Source organism: Mytilus californianus, unplaced genomic scaffold (assembly GCF_021869535.1).
Source record: "Mytilus californianus isolate M0D057914Y unplaced genomic scaffold, xbMytCali1.0.p SCAF_1, whole genome shotgun sequence".
In the NCBI taxonomy this organism is placed as follows: Eukaryota; Metazoa; Mollusca; class Bivalvia; order Mytilida; family Mytilidae; genus Mytilus; species Mytilus californianus.
In genome coordinates, this window is record NW_026262581.1 from 18,580,670 (window position 1) to 18,593,198 (window position 12,529).

At 31.8% G+C, this 12,529-nt stretch overlaps 2 protein-coding genes across 3 annotated transcripts in view; both read right to left on the minus strand.

Moving 5' to 3' along the window:
• The window catches only part of LOC127700015 (receptor-type tyrosine-protein phosphatase alpha-like), a 581,206-nt gene that overhangs the window by 439,368 nt on the left and 129,309 nt on the right, over positions 1-12,529 (minus strand). The gene's annotated exons all lie outside the window — the stretch shown is intronic.
• The window catches only part of LOC127700008 (receptor-type tyrosine-protein phosphatase mu-like), a 293,046-nt gene continuing 285,550 nt past the window's right edge, over positions 5,034-12,529 (minus strand). For both annotated transcript variants that reach the window (XM_052203443.1, XM_052203437.1), the window contains exons 27-30: positions 12,103-12,213; positions 10,983-11,134; positions 9,298-9,433; positions 5,034-7,922 (exon numbers count right to left, since the gene is read on the minus strand). In XM_052203443.1, coding sequence (XP_052059403.1) covers positions 7,842-7,922; positions 9,298-9,433; positions 10,983-11,134; positions 12,103-12,213 — 480 coding nt within the window. In that variant the 3' untranslated portion in view covers positions 5,034-7,841. The remainder of the gene's footprint in view (positions 7,923-9,297; positions 9,434-10,982; positions 11,135-12,102; positions 12,214-12,529) is intronic.

The window sequence follows — 12,529 nt, forward strand, 5'->3', positions numbered from 1 at the left end:
ATTTTCACTCAAGAAGATATTTATCAATTAAGTAATTTGACGAGGTCAATACCTTATATATAGACCTGTTCGGATGATATTGACCGAGGACGAAGTCCGAGTGTCAATATTACCTAACAGGGAACTTTCTGTGGCGGAGAGTAATTTCGGAAAGGAACGGATTATATCTGGATCTGAATTTAGGAGAATAGAGTGACTATATATATAAATAGAAACACAGCTTCCATATACTTAAAAATAGAAACAAGGCTTCAGGTAAATGGAATACCATTGGAATCACGTGATCGTAATAACCAATGAAAAAAGAAGAATGCTACTCCATATGTAATATTACTACATATCAAAAACTAGTATATAAATGTATAATATATCGACTTTTCAATCCTTCTTAATGTTTGGTATAACTTCGTGACAATAATTAATTGGGTAAGCATATGACTTCCTTCGTCCTCAAGCAGTAGTATTCATGAAATTTCTTGGGCAATATATGCTATACTTTTTACATGTCAGCTTGTGTCGAAAAATCAATTACTATCATACGGAAATTTCCGATTTGTTATTCAACGTGTGTCAACAAGAGCTTATATATGTGTAGGCTTTTCAGTCCAGAATCACATTTTTCATGAATCTTAGGTGAATTTGTAGTTAAGCTCACACCACTAAGGATTAACAATATAATATCTCCTGCGTACTGTTTATGTATCTTTGATGAGAGTTTTTTTTTATACCTCTAAACATGTTTAAAACTCAAATGAGAATCAAGCTCGGTGTAGGACAACAAAGGCAATATTCCATCATATAGAAAAGTTTGCGCCACCACTTTATGGTAGCCGTCCTTGGCAATGAGACGTTTAATCTCATCAAAGAACCACAGAATATAACAGCGCCACCTGTCATTTACCACCTTAAGTGTAAAGATTAAAAAAAACTTCTGTTTTTAAATACTAAGATGTGTGCAATGCACAATACAATTTTTTTTCATCGGTGAAAACACAATTAAGAATAGCAACATAATCATATGTGTGTTATCATTGGTTTGTGTCTTATTTGTTATGTGATTTTTTTAACAAAATCCCCATTGCTTCTAACAAACAAACAAATAAACTCATCATAGATACCAGGATTGAAATTTTGGATTTGCGCCAGACGCGCGTTTCGTCTACAAAAGACTCATCAGTGACGCTCGAATCAAAAAAAGTTAATAAGGCCAAATAAAGTCCGAAGTTGAAGAGCATTGAGGACCAAAAATTCCTAAACGTTTTGCCAAATACAGCTAAGGTAATCTATTCCTGAGGTAGAAAAGCCTTAGTATTTCAAAAATTCAAAGTTTTGTAAACAGTTAACAGTTAATAGATAGAGTCCTTACTGTTTTTTTTTTCTATGCACCGGGTGTTACTTTCTGTCGACTCCGCTATTGGCTGTAGAATGCAAAATTTGCGTGGCACCATATCAGTAATAAAGGTATCATATTATGTAATAAGTTTCTACATTAAACACATCTGACATTTTTGCTGCTCTTTACTTAGACTATAAATAATTATATGCTTTTCCACTTTAAACAAAAGATGAATTTAAACAAACCATTTGATTTTGAAATGAATGGAATTGAAAGAAAGTGTAATAAAGAAAATTAAAGCGGTAGAATAATGAAATGTTCATGTGTATTTAGAAAAAAAACATACCATAGTCAATACCTCAGATACAACTTATACAGCCAATCGTTATCTGTGAAATACGGTATGTTAAGTAAGAACATATATACGTACGGGATCTGATATCTGTGGCAATTCAGGCTGGATTCAATAGAATAACGGGATATATAAGAATACACAGTATCTTATCATATATCAAAACCATACAATTGCTTAATATTGACGAAAATTTCAATGGATGTCTTTTAGAGTCTTGACATGCTAAGTAACACATTAAGGACGCATTCAGCAAAAATCAGGGGCTAACAACAACTAGCCAGTTCGCGGTTTGTTTGTCATTTTACTTACGTATGTGAATAGACGTATTTACACTTGTATGCAAATTTGTCCGCCATTACGTAAAATCACACAGGTTCCCGGAAACTTTTACATCATAATTCAAAACATTTGACGTCACAAATAAAAAATTGAATGTTGCCTGACGTCAAAAGGTGATTCGGAGTAGATCTAAGGTCATTCGGAGGCAAAATATAGCTAAATACCAAAAGTGTAAATACGTTTATTGTATTGAGAAAATCCACTACATCATGCGACATTAAATGTATTATACGAGAAAACATTCTGTGTTAGTTACATAATGCTATTTAAGTATATGAACATGTTCGTTTTTAAAGAATGCAGTTCCCTCCTTCTTAGTCTGATTTTTATTCAATTGTATTTCATTAATGCTGTTTCGTAGACCTTTACCCACTAAACGAGTACACAAACGTATAAGTATAGCGACGGTAATAAGAAACTTGCTGCCCGAGAACGATAGGTCGGGAGTGCTGCTTTGCTTGTATGGCATTTGTATCTTTTCTGATAAGCAATAACATCTATGTTTGCGAAAAAAATTAGATCGGTCGAGATACAAGGCAAATATGTCATTTTATTGCAAAAGAGGTGACAGAACTACAGAATATTGTCTTGTTTGGGGTATTTTGGCTGCATATGTGACCAAACATGCTTCTTAACGGGCGACTTTATTGAAGTGGTTGTAAAAACTAACACTTTGTTTATGATTTCAATAGCAGAAGGTGATCATCGGATACAGTACTTTGTAATTTTGCTCACACATTGTCGTCAATATAATGGAATTTTATGTGAGTGAGAGGTTTAGCTAGCAATCAAACCAGGTTTAATCGACCATTTTCTACATACGGAAAGGCCTGTACCAAGTCAGGAATATGACAGTTGTTTTCCATTCGTTTGATGTGTTTGAGCTTTTGATTTTACCATTTTATAAAGGACTTTCCGTTTTGAATTTCCCTTGGAGTTCGGTTTTTATGTTATTTTACGTTTTGCACATCAATTTCTGAAATACCATTGTTCTCAACAAAAAATGAAAATTATTTTTACCGCCAAGTGAGTGATTTTTGTCGCCATAACTTGTATGTTCGAAACGTAGCATAAACCGAAGGATATCTACTTTGATATTGTACATGTTGGATTTAAAATGATAAAGAAAATGACAACAGAGGGAATGCTGTCAGTTTTCTATTTTAGCACTAAATTATACTTATATTAGGTTATTAGGTTATTAGGTATTCCCAGAAATGAGGAGGATCGAGTTGTTGATAATGGGTAGACAAGATAGTTCAAAATTCGTGGGCATGTAATTTAAGAACAAGTCTCATTTACTGTGTGTGAACTAAGAAAAAAAAACATGATCTTGCAGTTTTGAATGATGTTCATTACAGCTTAACGTACTAACGTTATATATTGGCTGAGGTAATCGCGATTGTAATGGATATCAACAACAATGGTATTATGCGTGATATGATTATATCTTGTCCTCCCAAGGAATAGTTCAAAGTTTAGACACGTTCCCAGTCATTTGTTTAAATGTGGTCATTAAAACCCAAATTTTAATATGCTTTAAAAAATGAAAACAACACGCTATAAAATGTCATGCGTTCAAAGATTCCTAGATTTACCTTCATCAGGAACGCCCAAAACCGAATATTTGAAAGCCAAGGATGTATAAGAACTAATTCCTTTTTACGCCCTTAATGCCAGAGATACATTCATTTTTCAAAGCACTGTGTCGATACCGCTGCTGGTAGACTTTCAGTCCCCAAGATAGTCATCACCTCAGTAGTCCGTAATTAGGTGCCTATATGTTCAAACATAAAATTCCCTATTGAAACTAGAAGTTGGATAAATATTCCAAAGAAGAGAGATTTTGGACATTATGTACCACAAGGAATAGGAAACGCGTCTTACTTCATTTTATGTGCAAACATGAAGTAATCAGTAATTTAATAATCAAATATATTCCTAGGTCTTATGTTGCTTATTTAAGAGAAGAAAAATTAAAGGCCTGTTGATGTGTTATAATGTCACCGTGTTAAATAATCTTGCTATCTTTCTGAACAAAGTCACAAAATATCTAGTGTAAAGCTGTTATTTACCAGTATCTGTTTCTTTAAAATTTAGTACTATTATGTCAGTTAAATCCTAACACTAAATTGCTTTCTAGTGTAACTGTGTTTAGTACGTGACAATGTCATCTATAGTCTGATTTTGTTGATGTTAACATGATTATATAGGTTAATTATACTTTCAAATATATAAAGAGGAACATATTAGTTGGTTATACTTTAAGATAATTTATGTTCGCATTTATCCACTCTGTCCTGTTTGCCATTGTATTATTGTATATATGTTGTATTTGCCTGATTTTACAACGTATACTGTCATAGTGATCAATAAAATCTTGAATCTTGAATCTTGGTGCACACATAATTTATAACAAACCTTTCCAAAATTAAGACAAAGTTGACCTTATCTAAATTTGGCTATTATTTTAGGCCCATTTTGTTCATCTAGCTCTTCAACTGTTTCGGTTCTTAAACATTCTTGATTGTTTTAAATATTCAGCTTTGAGCGTTTCTGATGAAGGTAAATCCAGAAAAGAGTTTCGGATAACGAAATTTATCCAGTGTTTGTTTCCTTTTTTACAGCACTGGGTCGATACCCTGTTGATTAATTATCAGTCGTCGAGGGTATCGCAACTTCATTATAGATTTAGAAATTATTAAGAAACTAAGGTTTCAACTGCTTTAAGAAAAGTTGACCTTAGCTAAATTCGGATATTTTTTAAGTTCTTTTTGGTCATTTTGCTCTTCAAATATGGCGGTTCCTATACATCCTTGGCTTTTAAATATTAGGCTTTGAGCGTTCCTGCTGAAGGTATAACCAGAAAAGAGCTTTAGACGCATGTCATTTATAAAGTGTTGTTTTCATTTTTGATCATCTTCTGAAAACGTTTTGAAAAGTAATGGAGGGAAAATGACATTCATAAAAAAGTAGGGAAATGTAGTTAAATAGAACACGTAAACGGTTAATTGTACCATTTTATTTTGTAAATTTACATGATTAACTTGACTTTATATATTTAAATGCAAATAAACTTTATTATACTAAAAGACTTGAAAGTTAAATAATAATCAACATTAACGTAAGAACATGTACCCTTAAGCTTTGAAGGTCCATCATTATAACTCGTGTCGGTTGTAAAAATAAATCAATTACATAACCTTGATAACACAACGATTGGGTACCCGTCAAAATGAAATACAGAATGTACGACAACTAAGCTTTTTCGGTTTTGATTATATATGATATAGTTGAAATGATTTTCTACTCATTTAAACACAGTAAATGATAAAAAGAAATGGAGATCATCGGTCTCTGTTTTGAATCTAGTATTAAAAACATCATATTACGATAATGATTTGTTTGAATAGCTAACCAACATTGATGTTTTAAAGCTTCATTCATATCCTTTTCTTGTCCCACCTTTAATAACCTTCCCGTTGCAAAAATACGTTTAATTGTAAAACTGTCGGAAGGTTGTTTCTTAGCTCTTTTAGAAAAAAACAATATTGAAACTTCTTGAAAACCAGAGGAACGACGAGTAAAGCTCACGAAATGATACCTCCCGACCCTTGCAAGGAAAAAAAAAAGAATAAGTATAAAAAAGAAAATTATAGGTGCATAATGGTATCATATGGTGAAGATTCTGAGAAAGTATTAATTAATTCAAATAAGAGGTTGAAGAAAAGAAGCGGATAAAGATGTGAACTTTAGAGTGCAGATATGACGGAATTCATTTCATGCCATATCAAGCACTTAAGTATTTTAATAAAGAAATGAAACAGGAGGTTCCAAATTGCATCATGTGACTAAGAGTCTGTGAAAGTGTCACACAATAATTCTGTCAAGCAGTTCGGGATCAGTAGCGGATACAGAAATGGGAAGTATGGATGACCATACGAAAACGGAAAACGGACCAATATCCGAATAACTATATACTACCCTCTTCATGAAGCAAATAGTAAAATGCAATGAAAGTATAAAATTCATAGGGTTGCCAATAAAGTTAAAAAAGTATCGAAAATATGTCCTGAATAAAAAAGAAACATTAAGATAAAACAACAACAAATACTGAAAAGAAAGGATAAAGAAAATAAAGCACATGGTGGCATAGTAGGGGAATAACTTGTTTGTTAGAAGTGACCTCTTTCTTTTTGTAATGCTATATATATAGATAACATGTAATAATACAAAAGTAAACGAAAAATGTACAGGGATGTTTCTAATAAAAAAAAATCGTAATTATGTATACTTATGGTACATAAAAGATGTTTACACAAAATATCTTGTTTATTATAAATATGCGTTAATACAAATAACAATGGTAATAATATTAGATAACTTAATATGGTCAACATTACAAAAGGTATTTTACAGATTTGTAAATGTATCAATATGTAGTTTTGAAAAGAATTCACACTGAACAATGATGGATGTATTAAACCAATTGACATGGAGATCATATGACCCTAGTATTGTCCTTTGTGGTCTGTTCAAATACACACGATACACTAAATCTACAGAATTTCAAATTTGATCTTTTGAATATATTGCAGCTGTCGTAGCGACATAAGTGTGAGTTTTGACCTTACAGTTTGACCTGAATAATAACTATAAAATCCCCGGCTCGAGTGCGTGTTCCAGATCAATATTCAGAAATTGCTCATTAGCATTTTTTTTTTTTTTTTTATGTGTTTCCAGAAATTATTAGCCACATTATATATCAGTACTGGGAATAACACGTTTTGATGATGACAAACACCTAACAAAGAAGGACAAACATCAAAGAATCACGATTATAGAACATCCGTAGAAACGAGAATATAACGAGTCTTAATTTGGACAGAATAGTTAGTCGTTTCTAATCAAATTCGTCAAGATTATAGCCTGAGTGAAGTGGAGTCTTCCGTATTGTACATTGTTTTGCAAACAAAATTAAAGAACGATGCGAATGCTGTTACGTAAATATGTCGAACTAGGTATCGTTGCTCATAATTTTATAACGTAAATGAATTCACAAACAAATGCTGCCCTACATACATGTTCAACGTTTCAGCATTTTTTGGGGAAATTATAAGAAACGATATACCCAATTAAATGACTAACAATGTCGTTGTTATTATCTGATTACGGAATATGAATCCAATTTAAATGATGGGAACCATTAACATGACAGGACTAATGGTGTATTTATAATAACGTTCAAAGTCAAAAAAGGTAAAAAATGCAAAATCAAACAAAATAGCTTGACACTTTAAAATTATCGATTACAACTGGAATTGAAAACATACTTTTAATCATCATCGTATGTAATGGGGAAAGCCAGATTTTTCTTAAACACCCACAAAACGTGTTCAGTAATTTATTATAAAAACAAGTTCGATTTTTACAATTAGTGGCCAATGTGTTATGTTTTTGGGAGAATCATTATTTATATGATTTTAGTAAAATTTCTTGAAACCATATTTTCAATTACTCAAAAACTCCACATGGTTATTTTTGAAGGAATCTTAAACAGGACTTCTTGATCCAGTATGATTTAAACTGATTTCAGTAAGTATATCGGATCCTTATAAAAATAAAAATAATTGATCTTTCAGATACAACTATATGCATGCATATTTTTTGTTTGTTTTTATAAATGTTTGCAATTATATGTTGTTGTTAAATGAAAATTACGGACGCAATATTCTGATGACAATAAACACAAGTAGTATATAAAAAGTTGCGAATAGATACATAAAGAAATGACAGAATGCTTAAAATTTATTAAACATTCGCATACAGTGAATCACTAGAATCTCCCTCAAGTAACAACCTAACACACTTGTAACAATATTCGTACTGATCCTGAAATAGACAAAGGAAATATATAGGTTATAGATACGTCATTCTTATAAAAATGTTTACATATCTAATCTACAAAAGAGCTTTATTTTAAAAAGAGGAAGGTAGAAGAAAATATCATATGTATTTCGTCATCGATGGACCAAAAACTAATAAGGAAAACAGTATTGTTCAACATTAATAAGCTTAAAACATTGAATAGTTAAAAACGTATAACAAATAATTTTACCAGTTTGGTAACCCAGCCTTTTAAGATATGTATATCTCAAGGGGTATTTGTTGCATATAATGAGATGCATTATGTTGTAAAATATATTTCATCTAATTAATTGAATTACGTATTATGATAGAGGGTGGGTCTACTACAATGTATGTAAAGCCTTTCTATAAATGATAGAATCATTACAAAAAAAGAAGCAATCGATGGTAAAACTACACGCTTGCAAGTAATTTTATTCTTGTATTGTAAATGTCTTGATTTAAGCACCACTGAAGACTCTTATGCAAACAACAAAAAGCACACGTATTTCGTTCTAAACTACAATCCTGGTATCTTTGATAATATTTTACAACTACTAAGTGTATTGTACCTAATAATGTCACAATTATGTAATACTAAGCGCCTTGCTCATGAAACTGCTGAATATGAGCAGTTTTCCATCTATACTTCCGTTGTGGAAACATCATGCGCAGCCAAAAATCAAGAATTAATTGAAGAGAAGCTTTATGAAAGCTATTAACATAATCTCACTAAATACAAAGTTGCTTCTTGGGTGTACCCATACTTCATTTTATGTATTTCAGTGCAATTATACACATGTTATACTTGCCAATTTATGTAAAATAAGGAAAATCAAGAAACGTAACTCAAAAAACAATTTCGGCAAGTTTTTGGCCATAGTTACTCGTCAAATGTGATTTTTTAAAAGTTTTCTATAAACCTTTTACCTTACTGCTGTAAGGGATAATTAAAGAACACTTATTGTATTTTTTTTAATTTTCACTAAATATTCGACAAAAAGGGCATTATTGCCTCTACTCCTTTCGTTACATTCACTGCTTTAGAAGAAAACACTCCATTTTCACCAACCTTGTTTTACGACCTTCGTCTTTCACATAATCATTAAAAGAAAAAAGAAATAAAAAATGATAGCGTGCACATTCTTTGGAATATCGTTTTAAGTGGATCATCAGCAACTGGAAATTTTCCATATACAGTTTGTATAAATGGAATGTTAATAATGAAAAACTTGGTCATCAACTTTGACTTAAGGTTAAGCCCTCAATAACCAATGAGTTATTTGAATGCATCTTTAATTAGCATATGTCATTGCTAACTGATGGGACTGAGAGTAATTTCCAGTCACTAAACACTTACAAAGTCCACAAGGAATTCTGGTCGCCTTATTTGAATCTCTCTAACTACTTGGAAAATATCAGTTTCCTCATCTATCTGCATTTTTTCCAAAACCAACCGCAATGCTACAAATAGTCCACTCTTACTACAGCCATCCCTGAAATATTGAGAAACCATAGCATAATAATGTTTATTTGATAATTATAACAAATAGTAATAATAACTATTTTTATTTGTTAACAAATCTTCAATGTTTCAAGGTCATCATTTTGAGTTGTCTTTCAGGATTACATATAGCTAAATATGCCAATGCTTATTCTAAATTCAGGCAAAATCTAAGTTTCTAAATTTAGGCAACACTTGTTTACCAATGTTCAAATCAAGGTAACAATCAAAAAACATGCCGATAGTGTCATGAGTGTGTCGAGACACAGAGACATCATATTTGTAAACCAATTTGTGATAGTGACTGTTAAACTTATGTAGTGTCGATTTCAGTCTTTCTTCCCGATAATTCTGTTTTGTGAGCTTTGGTTCAAGGAGAACATTCCTGGTAATGATGTCAATATAATGTGAACATGCCTATGCTTAACTTATTAGTTGAGATATTGGCAGATGGCATATTTCTGCTGAAAAATGGAAAGGTGACAATGGGAAAATGAAAACTTCACCTTTTCCATAGCTTCTATTTTAAACTCGTCCATTTGTGTCAATATCGAGGAGGATATCAAGATGTAAAGCAGACATTGTAGTTTCGGTTGTATCCTTAATTTCAAGTTCACTAGAATATATGAGATGCAAACACTCGCTTAAATGTGGGTTACTGAGTGAAAGAATATCAACCATAGATCTGTAAGTGAAATTATAGAAGCTTGGACTACGCATTTTTGGGGTCTTAGAGAAGGTACTGTATGATTTCTGCTTCATATGAGTACAAATAGACCAAAAGTGGTGCACACTTGGTAACCACTTGAGTAACGACTGTCTATAGAAATATAAATAGTCGAAACTCAACAAATAAATTATCAATCGAAATGTCCAGCATTGTGATGACATTATCTTTGGTGTACTTGTTGGAATCATTGTGGTTCTTCTCATAGTAAGATTGTACATGAAATTTGTATCTACGATTCCCAGTTCTGTAGACAAACTCTGTTAAATGAGACAGTGTAGTCCATTTTGTAGTTGATCTTGGTGAATAGTAGTGGTTAGCGTAGAAATATAAAAACTGTTTACTGCAAGATTGTAAAAATCGTGATTGAAGATTTTGTAGTAAATTCCAAGACATTTCTTAAAAATAGTCAATTCGACGACTGCCACTAGTGGAACAGGAACTGCCTACTCTTCAGGAACATTTGAATTTACGCTCGGTTCATGTTGCTCTATCTTTAGTTGTATATATAATATTGTATTGACTGTTGTTTGTCCTTGTGTTTTTTCTATTTGTTCAATGTGTTGTCTGTTTTTGTTTTGACTTTTGCTTTGTGATTGCACCTTGGTATTTTTGGTTCTTTTTTGTATCGGCACTTTTGGACGATGGATAGCATACACGTCGTGTTATGATGTGAAATACTTAGAACAAAATATCAGGCAAAACTAATTGGGACATTTTTGCAAAATCATAGCTGTGGCAACGACATAGCTAAAGTTATATGTATATACCATTTAAACTTGTCTTTTTTTAAATTAATTTTCGAAGGACTTACCTACAAACTACAGTGATAGGACCTTTATGCGTTTCCCAGCAGCTTTGTACACGCTGCAGAAGATCTAACATATACTCTGGTGACAGTGGTGCATTACTTATAGTCCAGTCGTTTGCAGTAAATACATTGATTGAGATTTTTTCTTTATTTTTCTGTAAACGTAAATCATACTAAAATGTTGTTTTAATTCTTTTAACACATCATGTTTAAGATATTTAGTAGATTACTAAAACGACATTATTTAACTGTGGCAGAAATACTTATACTTATAAAATTATCTTCAGGTCTCAAAACAGTATGTCAATTATCTTCGTATCAAAAAAGTATAACAAAAATACCGAACGCCAAGGTAAATTCAAAATGTTCAAAAGGGGATGTAACAAAAAAAAAATCAAACGCTACCAATCAACGGAACAAGTAAAAAACAACTGTCATATTCCTGACTTAGAAACAAATTCAAACAAACATACAAATTCATCTAACAATGACGCCAACAAATACAGGTTTAGTAGATAATAAATGCACAGAACTGCATGAAACTTTTAATGCAGCTAATAAAGTATTAAATCAATGTGCTGTGTACATAACTGAGGGTCTGAATGTGAGTTCTTATCTATTTTTTTTTTGCCATTTTTTCTTTATTTTTCCTATTTTAGTTCCCAAGTTTTCACAGATTCTTTATTTTCTTTGCTCATCTTTTCTCTTTTCTGTATATTTTCTAATTATATTCTAATCTGTAAACCCTGTCTTAGACTATATATAGCTATATTATTTTAATGATGACAGCTGCAGTGAAAAAAACATTGGTTTTCGTCAAATACGAGGTTTCTTTCCAGCATATGACTACAGACAAAAACATATATTCTCTTTATTTGTATTCTCCGCGTATTCCTTCTTATTATGGTCGCAAGGTATTACCAAACATGGAGCTTGTATGACGTTTGGAAATATAACACCTTTTAAACGGAACCAAAGAGGAGTATTTGAATATTGTTTTTGGGTCAATTAATACATCTTGAACAGTTGTTAAAACGGAAGTGATATAGATTTACTCTCTGTTTTTTTATCGTCTGGCATATTTATGATTTTACATTTATATAAAAAAACAGCTTCTACTAACCGTATGATTCAATGTTAGCTGAATCTCTTCTTGTGCATTTTCTGTTTCTTTGATAATACGGAAATCATCAAACTGTAGCATTTCTTTCTTTTCTAACCATAATGGAGCTCCCTAAATAAAAGAAACATTTAGCCTTAAACTATTAATTCTAAATACACAAAATATATGTTCGCTTCCAAAATACTGTAAACAGACATATGTTGGAGGATATTTGTTTCGCTTAATGGCCATTTCAGCAGAAATTGCAGCCAAGTATTTTGGTACTTCTGTTGCTGTGTTCGTACAAGATATTATCCCAATGTAACACCGTCTGCTTACCTTTCCGAAGCACCAGAGATCACCCCCGGTTTTGGTAGGGTTTGTTTTGCTCAGTCATTAGTTTTCTATGTTGTTTGTCTTTTGGTATTTTCTTTTTTTGTCTTGGCTT